This window comes from Lagenorhynchus albirostris, chromosome 14, assembly GCF_949774975.1.
Source record: "Lagenorhynchus albirostris chromosome 14, mLagAlb1.1, whole genome shotgun sequence".
Taxonomy (NCBI): domain Eukaryota; kingdom Metazoa; phylum Chordata; class Mammalia; order Artiodactyla; family Delphinidae; genus Lagenorhynchus; species Lagenorhynchus albirostris.
Window position 1 is genome coordinate 22,803,170 of NC_083108.1, and position 18,271 is coordinate 22,821,440.

Below are 18,271 nucleotides of genomic sequence, written 5' to 3' on the forward strand. Positions count from 1 at the left end.
ACTTATGAATAGTCACACCAAGTACAAAAGGTGAAGATTAGAAATACCCTCTTTGGGGCTTCCCTGGTGGCGCAGTGGTTGAGAGTCTGCCTGCCAATGCAGCGGACACGGGTTCGAGCCCTGGTCCGGGAAGATCCCACATGCCACAGAGCAACTGGGCCCGTGAGCCACAACTACTGAGCCTGTGCGTCTGGAGCCTGTGCTCCGCAGCAAGAGAGGCCACGACAGTGAGAGGCCCGCGCACTGCGATGAAGAGTGGCCCCCGCTTGCCACAACTAGAGAAAGCCCTCGCACAGAAACGAAGACCCAACACAGCCAAAAATGAATAAATAAATTTATTAAAAAAAAAAAAAAAAAAGAAATACCCTCTTTGGTCTTGCTACCAAAGTTAGTAGGTAAGTTCAGGTCTGTCAGATTTATAACCAAATGAATTTGAAGAAAAACTCAGGGATTTCAGAGTTTTTAGGATTTCAGAATTTCAGATAGACATCATGGACTTACACTACCAAAAGTTCAGAAACAAGAGGAAAGGGGAATTTTGGTTCAAGATAGCTGAATGAAGGAACATACTTTCCTCACCAAATCCCAGGTCAAAAACTGTAAAAATTAACTCCTTAGTAGTGTCACAAGGGCAGGAGATATACCACTGACACACTCGAACAATGAAGAATTTCTCAACAATGTAAAGCAGACAAAAACATGTGGAATGCAAAAACCAACCAGGCTGAGAAATCCTTATTTTGTTAAAAGAGAAGACCTCCCATGCAACGGTGACTTTTTCCATCAGAACTTCAGAATAACCCCAGGTAAGGACCAGCAGGGGCTGGGAAAAGTAGCACACCATCATCACTTGGTTGGGAAGTAATTAAATGAGTGAAATACAGCCTCAACAGATCCAAGTTCTCAGAACAGTGGTTTCACATGCCTGCTCCCAGGAAGACCACAGCTCTTCCATGAGGGCTTCAACAGGAAACTCTCAAAATCTCAGAAAGGAGGGCAGTGTTTTGGGTCCTCAGGAGAGATACGAAGCCTAAAACTCATCTTAAAAGAAAAATATACCCTGATCTTGCAGATGCACAGGGTTTCTTCTCACTTGTATTCATTCTAAACTCGACTCATTACAAATATGATAAAGAATCACAAAACATTTATAAAAACCAACATCCCAAAAAGAAACACCAACATAATTGTGTACTAGTAAAAACAGATATACCTCCCAATAGCCTTCCAAGTACAATGTCTTGTAATCCTTGTATCTTACATACAAGCAAATATGGCAGTTACAGCTTTGGGAGGCAGCACAGTTGAATGATTAAGAGCATAGGATTCACAGTCAGGCTACCTGGGTGTGAATCCTACCTCCATCACTTATAAGGTGATGATCTTGGAAAAGTGAGCTGACCTTTTTAAACTTCTTTCCCTCATTTGTAAAATTTCACTGAATTTTTGATAAGATCAAATGAGACTTTTAAAAAAAACTTTAAATGAGATAATACCTGTAAAGTCTTATCACAATGTCTGGTACATTTTTAAACACTTAAAAAATTAGTTATAATTTAAGCATTCAAGAGTTTTCATTCACATACTTTAATTTTTCATTTTATTTTTTGTACTAATAGAATACTGGTACTAATTAAGAAAAGATTTCAGAACTGGAGCAAAGTACACTAGCATAAGCTTGCCCAAAGGTGTAGATGACAAGTAACCTCTATATCAATATATATGGCAAAAATACAACAGCATTGTGTACTGTGTAAGTTCAACTATGAGACAGTTTACCTACATTTCAATGTGTTACACAGTATAAGATATAAGGCATTTCTTAAGCTACTAAAAATGGCAATCAATGATAGGAAGGCAGGTAGGTCCAAAGGATACCAAGTTGATCTGGGATAAAACTCTTTATTATCCATCATTTAACCTTAGGAATATGTGCCTTTTTCTGGGGAAAAGGTCCTTAGATTTCCATCAGATTGCTACAAGAGATTATGATCTCCAAAGGGTTAAAGAATTTCTGCTCAAATATCAGATGTCCTGCTAATGATTTAATTAGAAACTTCTGAATTCCTATGAAAAACCACTAGGTTTTAGACAGGTCAAGAGTCAGAGAATAAGGCAAGAAAGAATAAGTCTGGTGCCAACACAGAGATTATGATTTGAATATGAAAAAAACCTAAACATATCACTATAACAACATTCTTTTGCTTCTCCAAATTTTAAGTACCTTACCTTAAATAATAAACCAAATTTGTCAACCATCCAAATTTTCTTTTGCGCCTCTTCTTCTGAGAGGCCATTTTCCACCATAGCCATAACTATAAGATTTGCAATTCCAAGAGCAGCCTGTGCAACAAAACATAAATTTTAAAAAACAAGGACTAGAGTATGACGCAATACTAAATTACTTTATTTATGAGAATTATGTTATGAGGAATACTGGGCCTATTCTTCCCTTACAAAGCACACAAAGCTTGATTCTTTGTGATATTCTTTCCAAACATTTTAAATTACCTGTTCACAACACTGATCTTGAATTCATACCCTCTATCTCAACAAAATTATAAGTTCATTATACCCCATTTTCCAATTCTAAAGGAGAGTGTTGGTTTTCAATCCTAAAAGCTTATAGGAACTTTACCTCTCCTGCTCCAAGAAATAAGATTCTGTGTTCTGAGATCGGTTTACCAATGACTTTTTGGGCTGCAAGCAGACCGGCTAGAGCAACTGCAGCCGTCCCTGTAAGACAAGTAAAACATTGTAAAGTAAAAAGTAGGCACATTAAAAAAAATTTTAAGTAGGAATCAAAAACCTAAGGTTTTCTTTTGCTTTACCTTGAATATCATCATTGAAGGTACAGTATTTTTCTCGATATTTTCTCAAGAACCTGAATGCATTATGATTTCCAAAGTCTTCAAACTGAATAAGTGTGTTCTGTCCATATCTAAAAACAGCAAAGCCCATAACAGTTGTGTTGAAAATACCACTTTTAAACAGCTTTCCTGTCTAATAGTCCTTCTGATCACATTTTAAAATAATGTACAAAGTTAGTTCATTTAAGGCCATCTGGCAATTTTCAGAGTCTGTGAAAGACTAGAACTCAAAATGTAGAAAAATCTATTACTCATTCAGAAAAATGTATGGGGTTCTTAAAATGAATGTAGCACTATGATGGACCTATGGGATATTAATCTGCATAAACTATTACCAAGTGCCTAGGAGGGTGTCCAGCACATGTAAGCACAAGTAACTTCCTAAAAAGCAAGAGATTTTGTCTCTGAGTCTCAAAAAGTATATATTTGATATGTGAATTTTCATTACATTCACAGTTAAACAGCAACACAGGAAAGTATATATTAAATAAGAGGTTAAAGAATAATTGCTGTATGAGTTGACTGGCATTCAGAAAAAGATATCAATCATCTTGGTGGGGTGGAGTAAGGGAAGGCTTGAAAAGGAGGTGGGACTTTATTTGGGTCCTGAAAGAACAACAAAAAGTAAAGTGGTAGAAAGAAAAACAAGGTGTATTTTGCTGACCCTGAATTTTCAACAGTCTGGCTATACATTTCAGGGTCTATATGAAAGTATAAGGGAGAAGTTGGTTAAGGTAGGTTGGAGCCAGATAACGGAGAACGATGAATGCAAAATTAGGGAATGGGGACTTTATTCCGTATCTGATCTAGAATCACTGAAGGCTAGAGAAGGGAAGAATTCATCTGAGACTCCCTTTAGGAAGGATAAACCTGCCAGCGATACACAGCATGTATCAACCTGGGGAGAGATGAGAAAGAAGGACAAATAGCTGGGCAGCTATTATGAGAGGACGACAAGAAGATCTGAAGCAGAAGCCACAGGAAGTGAAAGGGACAATTATGAGACATCAGAATGAACAAAAAGAAGTTGACGATGAGGACCACCTGGGAAGTGAGAGAGATGCTGTTAAAATGCCAAGGTATCCTGGATGACTAAGAGATACTATCTGATTGTCCAAGGTAAGGAAATGAGGGGAAGGGGAGGAGATGGCAATTTTGGGGAAGATAAAAAGTTTAGTTTTAGATATGTCAACTTTGATTCTGAAAAGGAGTTAATTTTTTTTTTTTTTTGCGGTACGCGGGCCTCTCACTGTTGTGGCCTCTCCCGTTGCGGAGCACAGGCTCCGGACATGCAGGCTCAGCGGCCATGGCTCACGGGCCCAGCCGCTCCGCGGCATGTGGGATCTTCCTGGACCGGGGCACGAACCCATGTCCCCTGCATCGGCAGGCGGACTCTCAACCACTGCACCACCAGGGAAGCCCAGGAGTTAATTTTTTACTATCTTCCATGTACCAATAATCTATAAGGTAGGGCAGGGCTAGATCATAAAGAGTTTGGACTTTACCCTATGGCAACATGAAACCACTGATAGATTTCAAACAAAAGAATGATATAACAAGGTGCATGTTTTTAAAAGACTAATCTGGTGGTAAGGTGGAGAGGAATTGGAGAGAAGTTGGAGGAAGGTTTTAAAGAATCCAAAAGAGAGATGAAGATCTGCAGAAAGGCTGTGGCAATGGAAAAGAGGAGATATATTTCTGAGGCATTTAAGGGATAGTACCAACTGGATGTGAGGGTTGAGTGACACTATATGGGGTTGATGGAGGAGGAGAAAGAGTCAAAGATTAGACCAAGATCAAAGGTCTGGCGACAACAAAGGTCTGGCTGTCAACCATGTTAATGCCATTATTAGAGGCTGGATTTACAGAAGATAGGCAATTTAGAAAGGGAAGGAGTTGTTCTGGACATGAATATGAAGGAGCAACAAAATGTCTGGATGGAGGAGTCCAACTGTTGGGAACGCAAGCCTCAGAGGGATGTGGGACTACAGAGATGGGTATTCATGGACTTAGGAGTCACGTGCATAAAGGTCATAGCTTACAAGACTATGAGAAGAGAAGAGAACTATGTATTCACTCACATTTAATAAGAGAGGAAGAAAAACCAGTGGAGATGACAAAGGAAAGAAAAAAGGTGGGAGAAAGACCAAGTTAGGAAAGTCTTTTAGTGGTCAAGAGAAAACAATTTCAAGGATGTAGGAGTGGAAAACCTGGTCAGATTCTGCAAAGAGGAGGAGAGAGAAGAAGACCAAATGGTCAGAATTTAAAACACGAAAGCTGCACAAGGGTTTCACTGGAATGGTGGAGTCAGCCTGGATGCCAAGGGCTGAAAGAACCGCACAGTGAGGGGATTTTAGGAGCAGTGAGTGCAGACTTCAAGATTTCAGTGTGCTCAAGATGTCAGATAACTCAGGAAGGCAAGGCAGAGGGTATCATCACACATCAGCACATCGAATCAGGCAGGAAAGAACCTAAGTTCTCCAAAATTTAATCTCCTTCTACCTATCTTCACATAAGATAAAGGAAAACAAAACTGTGGTTCCTTTTTTTTTTTTAAGAGATGCTTTCATATACTCAAACTTTTAAAAAATACCTGTCAGTAATGGCCTTCATAAACTCATCAATCAGATCATCGTAACGTTGTGATCGATCTCTTTTCTGATATAAACCCATGTAAAATGGATCTTTTAAGAGTGCCTATAAAAGAGAACAAACGTAAAAATAAAAGCATTCTGTTATACAACCAGTTTAAACACATTCTATAAAATGAAAATTGTAAAATAAAGAAGTTAATAATTTTTAAAACTTTATTGCCCTTCTTCAAAAAACTTAATAGTATTAATTTACTATTATTTGCATAAATATTAAAAGGCGTTTAAGACAAAGGCTAATATCTAATCACAGAATTTTCTCTTCTTATATTTCTTCAAAAGAGGAATGTAATAAAGCAGTTTTTTTTTTTTTAATATGGGAGAAGGGTCAAAGGGGGAAAATGATTTTACTCACTGGATTATCAGTTCCTACATCAATACACACAGGCAGGCATCTATCAGGCCGTATTCCAGCACAAGCTGTATACAAACAAAGTTTTCCTACTGGGATTCCCATTCCATAGACACCCAGATCTCCAAGACCCAGAATTCTCTCTCCATCAGTCACCACAACAGCCTTAATTACAAATAAGATAAAGTAAAATAAATTATAAGTTGTCCAAAATGGAGCACTTAAGAAACACATTCACAAAAAGATTCTCTTCATCACAAAATAGCACGTATTAGATTATTCCATTCACATGAATATGTAAAGCTACAGAGAGAGAAGTGCATTAGTGGTTGTCTAGGGCTGAGTGGGGAGTGACACTAACGGGTACAGGGCTTTTCTGGCAGGGTGGGGATGAGGGAGCTGTGATGAAAATGTTCTCAATGACGATGGCTGCACAACTCCGTGAATATACTACAAATTACTGAATTTACATTTAAGCCAGTGAATTGCATTGTATGTGAATTTTATCTCAGAAAAGCTACTGTTAAAAACAAAACAGAAAACCTCAAAAAAAGATTCTCTTCACATAGTTTCACTCTCACTTTTAAAAATAAAATTGTTTCTTAACTAACTTTCAAAGTTAGCCAACCAAGAATACTTAAAATTCTAGGGTTTCTAGAATATAGATGTAAAGAGGAGAATTAACTAGATTTGATTTCCCTGTGTCTTTGGTTTAGGAGTAGAATGCTTCTGACTAGAGGATCAACTTGAATATGTTCACAATGACTAAAAAGGGGAGAGGGGAACTTCTGATAAAGATTAACCCTAAGAGAAAAAAAGAGTTTAGAAATAACATGTTGCTCCAAATAATAACTGAAGCCAAACAAGAAAAACCTTAGCAATGGAGAAAAAAATCTAGAATAAAAAATACACCTACAAGGTTTTAAGAGGATACTATGAATTTAATTATCTGACCAAATTTTTTTTAGGTTATTAGAACAAATGATAATTCATCAAAGATTATTTTGGTGAGGAAAACACACAATAAAGGCAACTAAGATTACTGCCTGTAATAAACACTAAAGCCTACCAAAAGATCTTAAAGAAGTCATTAGTTTTTGTTTTATGAAAGACAGCCAGATTGACAGCTGTTTATATTTGCTAAATTTGAAATGCTAAGAGTGTTATATTTGCTTAAGGATCTAAATCTAACTTAGAATTAGAAGAAAAAAGACATAATGAATCCTCCCCATTGCCCACCAGAATAAAAGTTTTTATGGCATTTTAATGTATTTTCTTTACCTAAAATAATATTAACTGAAAAAGTAAAGGAATATAGAGAAGGCAAGAGACACCAGTGGTACTGAAGTGAACAGGCTCACCTTACTAGGCCCAGTTGCTTTCCCAGGGCAAACTCTATACCAGTAACCCGTTTTATAATTACTATCATGATTTCCTCAAAGCACTAAATCTACATGTATACAAGTACAAAATAAATCAAAGCAACAATGAAAAAAAACTGTTCTTGAAAATTCTGCCTTGTAAGAGGTAACTTACATAGAAAGAAAAAACATTGTGAAAGGAAGGTTGTGCTATTAGTACCTTAACATGATTTTCTGGCCAGTTATCCACAATTGATCTAACATGACCTCTGTCTGAGATTGAAATAAATAATCCCCTGCAACAGAACAAAAACACTTTTGCATTTCACAACAGTTTTTGGTTTTTTCTAAGTTTTTGTTCATAATTGGAATATTTAGATATTTTAGTAAAACATCAAGACACTGTCATTTCCAAGCAGATTTACCTAAGTCACACAGGTTTATTTTCAACCACTTCAAACTGTAATTGCATTGTTCACATAGTAGCTGCAACAAAGGTTATTATTAAATGATGTGATCATTTTTACCCAAGAAGAAATGTATCCACAGCTCCTATTCAAATAAACTCAATATACCTCCAGTAAAAAGCAATATAAAGACAACCCACCAATGCAGGAAAGCACGATAAAGCTAAGTAAACTACTGTCGAAAGTCACTGAAACTGAAAATTTGAAATCTGAAGGAGCAGGAAGGGAGAGAAGAAAACTATAGTAATTTCACATAAAAAATCCATCCTTGAAGCATTAGGAAAAAGTAAAAAGTTATTTTAAACATTGTATATTGTTATCCAATTGAGATAATCCAGATTTCAATAAAGGAAGAGAGGAAGGCAGGAAGAGAGACAGAAAAAGAAACATAGGTTCTAGAAAACAGGTCAAGTAAAGACGAGGGCCAATGGGCTCCCAGTGCCTTCAAACTGATTCTTAACTTTCTCACTGATATCCTTTTTAAAAAATTTATTTTATTGAAGTACAGTTGATTTACAATGTTGTGTTAATTTCTACTGTACAGCACAGTGATTCAGTTATACATACATATATACATTCTTTATCATATTCTTTTCCGTTATGGTTTATCAAAGGCTATTGAATACAGTGCCCTGTGCTATACAGTAGGAACTTGATGCTTATCCATTCTTCTCATCGACATTTTAACTTTGGCATTACTATCCCAGCTTAAATCAGTTTAAACGGTTTCTCAACCAGAGCTTCATAGTAGAATCATCTGCTGAGCTTTTTATTTAATTAATTTATTTATTTTTTTTTTTTGCGGTACGCGGGCCTCTCACTGTTGTGGCCTCTCCCGTTGCAGAGCACAGGCTCCAGACGCGCAGGCTCAGCGGCCATGGCTTACGGGTCCAGCCGCTCTGCGGCATGTGGGATCTTCCCGGACCGGGGCACGAACCCGCGTCCCTTGCATGGACAGGCGGACTCTCAACCACTGCGCCACCAGGGAAGCCCATCTGATGAGCTTTTTAAAATGCCAGGGTTCTACCCCCAGAGATTCTGATTTAACTAGCTTGGACTTAAACAACCAAGACCTACTGACCGTCTTCTATGTAAAAAACAAAACAAACAAAAAACCACTGCCACTGCACAAATGATACACAGTATCTGCCCTCACCCAAAAGCTCTTTATGTTTCATGTGAGTTCTCAACTCTGGGTGCACATCAAAATCACATCAGGAGATTTTATGAAACAGCAACACCTGGGCCCAACTCTAGACTAACTGAATCAGAATCTCTGTGGTTGGGGCCCAGGCATCAGTATCTTTTTGTTTTCCTTTGTCCTTTAATCTGGATTGGGAAGTACTATTATAAGTGAAAATGAAACTATAAAAGAGCTGAACAGCTGGGTTATACCACAGAAGTGCTTAGACATATTAATTGATGGCAGCACATAGGACAGAACAGACAGTGTTCTCAAAGTGTCTTCCGGGGAATACCTGCAACACCATCACCGACGGTGTTCATTACAATCCGGACCTCCAGACCTTTCTCTTTTTCATCAGAATCTTGGGAATAGGAAGGAGAGGAAAGTTGGCAAGGATGAACATTTTAAGTAAGCCCCACAGATGTTTCATACGCACATTAAAGTTTGAAAGCCACTACACTACATGAGAGGAGACTAAAGATAAATGCTATCACACAGTGTTTGCATTTCTACGTTTGTATCAATATGTAAGCAGGACATGGGAAAAACATAAGAATTGTGGAAAATGATTACACGTTAGAGGAACAGAGAAGAAAACTCAAATTAAGTAAAAATAGCATTTATACAATGCTTATAAGTTTACAAAAAACTGTCACATCAGTTTCCTCATCTGACCTTCTCAGCAGCTCTTTGAAAGATACTGGTATTCCTACCTTATGATAAACAGATTCGGAGGAATAAAGTAACTTATTCAAAGACTTGAGCCAATGCTCATTCCAGTACCCTTTCCACTTAAAATATTTGGAGGTACTTGAACTATCTGAAAGTAAAATTTGTGTAAATTCATAAAAAAGGACAAACAATAGAAATAAAGCTGATAAAAAAATGAGAATCTATCTCTTAATTGGCCAGATTGTCAAAAACTTTTATGATTATTCTGCAGAATATGCCACCAAAATTAAGAATACTGTGGGGTTTTTTTTGGTACAAAAATGCACATTTCCTCTAACAATCATAAATACTTAAAGAAGGTTAGGAATAAATGATGGTATTTCCACAAAATAAAAGATATGACACGTTAGATTTTTATTAATCCCTTTTGGTCCAAATTAAGCTATTGTGAGGTGGGAAATGTGGTTGGATAAGACTGCAATACATAAAATAGAAATGTAATAGGGGTTATGAAGTGATGTTTTTTCTACGCAATAGTCATTTGCAAATATATTTTTAAAAATAAGCCTTACCTAGGTCTTCTAAAGATGTGTCCATACTGGGAGCAGGCAAGACCAACTGTTGGTGTATATACAATTGGCATTAGACTTTCGATATCATCTTGCAGTATTCTGTAAAACAACTTCTCATTTCTTTCTTGTATTCCCATTATATAGATGTATCTGAAATTAAGCACAGCAAATAATATCTACATCAGCCAGCATTAGGCTAAAGACTTTGGCCTTTGAAGTCAAATCTAAACATCTAAAATTGAGGACTCCCTCCCCCTGGAAAACAAAACCCTATATTATCATTACATAATACCCAGGACTAAAAATCAACAAAAATAAAAATGTGCTTAAATGGTAGATGGTGATGATGAAAAGAGTAATAACAGAACCAACAGGTAACATTTATTGAGCTCTAACTGTGAGTCAGGCTCTGTATCAGGCACTGGAAACACAAAAATTACCATGAGGCCCCACCTTCAAGGACCTAATCTTCAAGGTGACTGACACGTAAATAAGGAAATAAAGTGGCATTCATTCAAATATTTACAAAATACTACGTGCCAGGTACTATTCTGAACTCCAGGGATGTAAGAAGTGCCCCTGTCCTCGTGGAGTGAGTTTGTTTGTTTATTTATTTACCCATCCATCCATCCATCTGTCTGCAGCACATGGCATGCAGGATCTTAGTTCCCTGACCAGGGATCAAACCCATGCTGCCCTGCAGTAGAAGCAAGGAATCCTAACCACTGGACCACCAGGGAATTTCCCTCATGGAGCTTATAATCCAGGAGGCTTATAGGCATTTTAAGTTCTATACAGGGCACACAGGTAGCACAAAAGGAGGCAATGGTCAATTCACATAAATATATAAATAACCGCTTTTAAAGAATAAAGGTTAGAAAACAGGGAGATGTTGGCCTGAAAAACCAGTAATCACACTGAATTAAATATGTCTAAAACAGATTCATTGTCTTTTCCCCACATTTGTTTCTCCTCTTGTTATCATCTGATCAAATGGGAATCCATCCAGGGTCCATTCTTGATTTCTTCCTCTCCCACCCTCCCCCACCACAACCTAATAAATCAGTATGTCCCACAGAGACTACCTGTGAAATACCCTTCAAATATTTATTTCCTCCCTCCATCCCCACCCAGCCCAAGCCACCGTCACTTCTCACCTGGGCTACCTCAAGAACCTTTTTTTTTCAAACCTTATTAACACCACAGGCATCAAAGCAACAGCCTTTATTTTATTTTTTTATTTTAGGATTAAAGCTTCTATGTTTGTTTAGTAAACAAACCATTAAGCTAAAAACTAGAGAATAAGTAACCAAAGATTAAAAGAGCACAGAGGTATTGTTGAAAAAAATTAAAAATAAATATAGTAAAGTTAGTTTTTTTTTTAATTGGAGTGTAGATGTTTTACAGTGTTGTAGTCTCTATTCTCACAATTTTGTTCCCCTGCTCCAATCCTATTCTTCTCTTAAAAACATACCTCTGATCATTTCTATTCTCCCTGAATGGCTTCCAAATGCCAGTTTAATAGGCTTAAGCTCCTAAAATAGTTAACTAGACCTCAATGACTACTTTCCAGCCTCATCTTCATACTGAATTACTTCACTTCCTCAAATGCACCACAACTCTGACCTTGAGTTGCAGCAAACGCCGACACACCCTTTGCCTGGAACACCCTCTGACCAGACACAGTCCTCTACTCATGCTCTCCAAATGCAGCTCAGTTGGCACACTCTCTGGGGTCCTTTTCTGTCATTCCCTGCCCCCCACCACACACATATATACACTTCAGATTTTCCTGTCTTCAGGTCCCGTTAACACTCTCCTCCCTCTTCTTTAACTCTCATGCCACTTCTTGACTTTGTCTTCCCTCCATGGTAACATGAGTTCGAGACTATATATATTTTCATGTATATATATATATGCCCCATAATGTAAAGAAACCACTCTCACTAGTCACCAATATCCAATAATCCCCTATATTTTATAAACCCAATAAATATTTTTAGTTCTACAGTCAGACTGATCCCTCTACCAGAATACCCTGCCCTTCTTTCTCATTTTGCCTGCTCCTTGTAACATATTGTTTCAAATTCAGCTCAGGCATCACTTCCTCCAGGAAGTGACTCCCCAAGCTCGGCTGGCACCCCTCTTCACATTTTCAGAATGTACTCTACAGGTCCCTTTTTCTCACTGTGCTATACAATGACAGTCATAGTATAGCCATCTATTAATGAGCTCCTAGAAGGCAGGCTAGGCTGTGAGTTACTGCGGTAGCCATACATTCTAATTTGCCCGGGACAGTTTCAGTTACTTCTTTTTTACTCCCCAAAGTGTCTGGGATTGGACGATATATTACATGGCCACCCTATCTATCACCCAGTTTATATCCTCAGTGGCTAGCAATGGCACACACAAAGTAGGGGATCAGTAAAAGTTATTGAATAGAATGGGTGCAAATTAGGTGATAGCCTCTGCTTCTAACATTCCATTCAAACCTGAAATGCTCTGTGATTTTAACCATAAAATATTGATTTCTGCTAAATTTTACAATAGTGAAAATAAGTGAAGGAAACAATCATTATAAACCAACTGACTAAAACAAAAGTTTCATTGAGACTGTATATTTCTCATGCGATAATAATCATAATACTCCCAATTTTTCTGATCAGAACACCAATAAAAAAACTAAACATCTAATCAACTCTTACTTTTCCAAAGGGCCATTCAACTTTTTCACATTTCTGTGGAATCGTAAGGCTTGAATATCTTGTGTCTCTATTTTGGGAGGTAGAAGTCCTTGAAGACCAAGCATTTGTCGTTCCTGTAATGTAAACGCCATCCCCTAAAAAGGAAAAAACAAAAGGATTAAAAACTATTACTTACAGGGGTAGCAATGGTGCGTCCTACCAAACACAATTTAAACATAAACTTAAAAAGATCAACAAGATATCATTTTTGCCCGGACTTTCATAAATTTATAAGATTCATCATATCTAGTACTGGGGAGGGTATGGTGAAAGAATTACTCTCACATGCCATTGCTGGAATATAAACTGGTTTAGGCTTTTTGAAAGCCAATTTCAAAGTACTCTTAGATTTTTTTTAAAATGCACATACTTTATTATTTTTTTAACTGAAGTATAGTTGACTTACAATATTAGTTTCAGGTATACAACATAGTGATTCAATGTTTTTATAGATTAAACTCCATTTAAAATTATTATAAAATAATGACTATATTTCCCTGTGCCGTACAATATATCCTTGTAGCTTATTTATTTTATACAAAGTAGTTTGTACCTCTTAATCCTCTACCCCTATCTTGCCCCTCTCCCCTTGCCTCTCCTCTCCTCCTAACCACTAGTTTGTTCTCTATATCTGTGAGTCTGTTTCTCTTTTGTTATATCCATTCACTTGTTTTGTTTTTTAGATTCCACATATAAGTGACATCACACAGTATTTGCCTTTGTCTGACTTATTTCACTGAGCATAATACTCCAGGTCCACTCATATTGTTGCAAATGGCAGAATTTCATTCTTCTTTATGGCTGAATGATATTCCATTGTGTGTACATATATCTTCTTTACCCATTCATCTTTTGATGGACACTTAGGTCGCTTCCATATCTTGAATGCACACAAAGCAATTCTACTTCTAGTTAGTTATCCTAGAGATATATTCATATATAGAGACGCGTATATGAAGAGATTAGTTGTAGCACTGTTTCCAGTTCTCTTGCCTATTACAAACTAATTAAAAGTCCATCAATTATGGAAGAGTTAGCAACCTATGGTATTTCCATAAAAACACTTAAACATGTATCTCTAAGTGTGCAGTAGAAAGATCTCCCAGATACACAGTTAGGAGAAAAAGTCAAGTTGAAAATCAAAACAAATTCACTGTTAATTATTATGTTTAGAAAACCCCCGTAAAGTACATATTATATACAGATATATGCATACGTTAAAAATGAAATCAACAGAATACAGTTTGAAAGAACACAAACCAAATTAAGAGGCTACCGTGACTGGAAAGGAGTGAGGCTGAACAGAGGGAGGGGGAAGGAAGAATGCTACTTAAGAAAAATTAACCTATGTAATAAATTCTTTTTCAGTTTCTGGTATTCAGCTATGGGTTAAATTTTTTTTTTTTTAATCAATGATGTCAGTAAAAATGCCAGAGAAAGGACTTCTAAAAATCTTTTCCTCCATAAAAGCAACAAGAACCCTGGCCAAATGATCAGAATTCTGGAAATTAACCAAAGCTTTCAGCAGTTGGAGAGCATTTATTCAAGAAAAACTGCTGAATTTCAGTGAGAACAGCAAGCTTCATGGCATTTTAACTTGCCTTGTTCCTAGCTCCCCTCCCCAGCTCCACAGTAACCTTGAAAACGCAATCACTGTGAAACAGTCGCTTTAAAAATCAGAGCCTGGCAGTCACTGGGGAAGGCAGGAGGGTTTGGAGATTCTTCTAAAGCCCCATATCCAGGAAACTGTTATTATCTGACCTGGAAGACCCTATCTGCAAGGCTGTCTTTATTTGACCTGACTTGGAGCTCAGGCAGTGTGAACAGCCTTTCCCGCCAGAAGGGTCTGTTGAAAACAATCGGAGGCAATTATTTAACATAGCAGCTCCCCAAGGCAGTAGGTAACAGTTGGGGCAAACAACAGGCTAATAACCAAAAAGCTGAAAAGGAAAAGCTGAGAAATGAGATGTCCATGGGGAACTCTGAAATGCTGAGACATATTCCTGAGAACCTAGAAGGTCATATGCACAGGTGTACGCATGTCCAGGAAAGACCTGAGAAAGCCCTAAGCTCCCACCTCTGGCTAACCTTGAGGCTCTGTGTAAACAGGAAGTGAAGGCTGATGCGTAGGTGTAAACTGCCTGGCTGAGTCCTGAAGGCACACCCCAGCAGGTACACAAAGCCCCCTGGCAAAGAATGGGAGATTTAATGGTTCTAGGTATTTCAGTTTCTGTTTAATCATTGGCTGATCACTAAGTTAACAAAGCAGAGACTTCAGTAGGCATACATAACAAGAAGAAGGAATTAGCTCAGAAACTACTGGGAGGAATGAATATCTGGTTTCCGGGGCAGCCACATTATTTTAAAAGCCCAGTTTTCAACCAAAAATCATAAGGCAAGCAAAAAATAAACAACAACAGCAACAAAACACATAAAGTCTGACTCATATACAGGAAATAGGGCAGTTAATTGAAATTGCCCCTGGGGAAGCCCAAACATTGTACTTACTAGACAAAGACTTTAGTTATTCTAGGGGAGGGATAAATTGGGAATTTGGGATTAACACACTACTATATAAAAAACAGATAAACAATAAGGACCTACTGTACAGCACAGGGAACTATATTCAATATCTTGTAATAATCTATAATGGAAAAGAATCTGAAAAAGAATGTACTTTGCTGTATACCTGAAACATTGTAAATCAACTATACTTCAATTTAAAAAAAGAAAAAAGTTAGTTATTTTAAATATATCAAAAAAACTAAAAAAAACCATTGTCTAATGAACTAAAAAGAAGTATGAGAATGACATCCTACTAAATAGAGAATACTGATAAACAGAGAAGATAAAAAAGGAACTAAATAGAAATTCTGGAATTGAAACTACAACAACTGAAATAAAAAATTCACTAAAGGGGCTCAACAAGCAGACTTGAGTGGTGGAAGGAAAAAACCATCAGATTTAAAGATTGGTCAGCTGAGATAATCCAGTCTGAGAACTAGAAAGGAAAAATTAAAAACAACAACAAACAAACAAAAAGAAAAATAAGGAATAAATGTGAACAGACCTGAGAGACCAGCAAAAGTACCAACACGTACATAACAGGAGGCCCAGAGGTGAGGAGAGAAAAGGTTAAAGAATATTTGAAAAAATAATGGCTAAAAACCTCCCAAATTTGATGAGAAGCATTAATCCACACATCCAAGAAGCTCAATAGCTCCAATCAAGAAAAACTCAAAGAACTCTACCCCTACACACATCATATTCAAACTGTCAAAAGCCAGAGACAGCAGAAATCTGAAAGCAAAGAGAAGTGACTCATCACCTGCAGGGGATCCTCAAAAAGAGTAACAGCTGATTTCTTATCAGAAACCACGGAGGCCATAGAGAGTGCTGAAAGAAAAATAACCTGTCAACCACGAATTTCTAAATCCTACAAATCCATCCTTCAAAAATGGAGAAATTGGGCTTACCTGGTGGCACAGTGGTTGGGAATCTGCCTGCCAATGCAGGGGACACGGGTTTGAGCCCTGGTCTGAGAAGATCCCACATGCCGCGGAGCAAAAAGCCCCGTGAGCCACAATTACTGAGCCTGCGCATCTGGAGCCTGTGCTCCGCAACAGGAGAGGCTGCGATAGTGAGAGGCCCGTGCACCGCGATGAAGAGTGGCCCCCACTCGCCGCAACTACAGAAAGCCCTCGCACAGAAACGAAGACCCAACACAGCCATAAATAAATAAATAAATGGAGAAATTAAGACATTCCAGATAGACAAAAACAGAGAATTCATTGCTAACAGACTCGTCTCACAAGAAATACTAAAGGGAGTCCTTCAGGCCTAAATTAAAGACATTAGACAATAATTCAAATCCACACAAAGAAACAAAGAACACGGATAAAATGACTACATAATATAAAAGACAGTATAAATGTACTTTTTGTTTGTAGGTCTTTTCTTCTCCTACCCAATTTAAAAGACAATTACATAAAGCAGTAATTATAAATCTGTGTTGACGGTCATGCAACGTATAAAATGTAATTTGTACTCTGTAATTTGTATGACGAAGCAGCACAAAAGAAGGAGATGGACCTCTACAGGAGCAAAATTTTGGTGTACTGTTTACATTAAATTGATATCAAACTGAACTAGACTGTTTTAAAGATGGTAATTGTAATCCCCAGGGCAAACCACTAAGAAAATAACGCAGAAATAGGCAGGAAAAGAAAAGACAAGGGAATTTAAATAGGATCATAGAAAATTTAATACAAATGAAGGGAACAATAGAGTAAAGAGGAACAAAAGGCACATAAGACATTTTAAAACAAATAGCAAAATAGCAGACATAAATCATACCTTATTAGTTATCACACTAATGTAGATGGATTAAACTCAATAATTAAAAGGATTGGAAGAATGGATAAAAAAACATCCAATCATATGCTGACTACAACAGACACACTTTGATTCAAAGATACAAATAGGTGGAAAGTTTCAAAGATACAAATAGGTGGAAAGTAAAACAATGGAAAAAGATACACCATGTCAATAGTAACCAAAAGAGAGCTGGAGTAGCTATGTTAGTAACAGACAAAATAGACTTTGAAACAAACGTTACTAGAGGAGGACATTTTGCTGACAGCATCAATCCATTAAGAAGATACAACAATTATAAACATATTTTGTTAGATAACAAAATACATGAAGCAAAAACTGACAGAATTAGGGAGTAAGACAATTCAACAAGCTGCAAATTTCAATATCTCATTTTCAATAATGGAGAAAACAACTAGACAGAAAATCAACACAGAAAAAGAAGATTTGAACAACACCATAAAGCAACTAGACCTAGCAGACACTCCCCTCAAAAGAAGCAGGATACACATTCTTTTCAAGTGCACAAGGAATATTCCACAGGACAGACCATTCATCAGGCCATAAAACAAGTCTCAATAAATCTGAAAGGATTTAAGTCACCCAAAGTATGATCTTCAACCACAATGCAATGAGATTAGAAATTAATAATGGGGGACTTTCCTGGTGGCACAGTGGTTAAGAATCCGCCTGCCAACGCAGGGGACACTGGTTCGAGCCCTAGTCCAGGAAGATCCCACATGTCACGGAGCAACTAAGCCTGTGAGCCACAACTACTGAGCCTGCGCTTTAGAGCCTGCAAACCACAACTACTGAGCCTGCGTGCCACAACTACTGAAGCCCGTGCACCTAGAGCCCGTGCTCCACAACAAGAGAAGCCACCGCATTGAGAAGCCCACACACCATGATGAAGAGTAGCCCTCACTCACCACAACTAGAGAAAGCCCGCGCATGGCGACGAAGACCCAATGCAGCCATAAATAAATTAATTAATTAAATAAATTTAAAAAATTAAAAATAAA

At 37.5% G+C, this 18,271-nt stretch overlaps 1 protein-coding gene across 1 annotated transcript in view; it reads right to left on the minus strand.

The window, feature by feature from the left end:
* ME2 (malic enzyme 2) overlaps nucleotides 1-18,271 on the minus strand; it is a 51,751-nt gene that overhangs the window by 17,309 nt on the left and 16,171 nt on the right. The window contains exons 3-10 of the mRNA XM_060121289.1: nucleotides 12,837-12,970; nucleotides 10,132-10,281; nucleotides 7,455-7,530; nucleotides 5,877-6,038; nucleotides 5,464-5,567; nucleotides 2,832-2,941; nucleotides 2,639-2,736; nucleotides 2,196-2,343 (exon numbers count right to left, since the gene is read on the minus strand). Coding sequence (XP_059977272.1) covers nucleotides 2,196-2,343; nucleotides 2,639-2,736; nucleotides 2,832-2,941; nucleotides 5,464-5,567; nucleotides 5,877-6,038; nucleotides 7,455-7,530; nucleotides 10,132-10,281; nucleotides 12,837-12,970 — 982 coding nt within the window. The remainder of the gene's footprint in view (nucleotides 1-2,195; nucleotides 2,344-2,638; nucleotides 2,737-2,831; nucleotides 2,942-5,463; nucleotides 5,568-5,876; nucleotides 6,039-7,454; nucleotides 7,531-10,131; nucleotides 10,282-12,836; nucleotides 12,971-18,271) is intronic.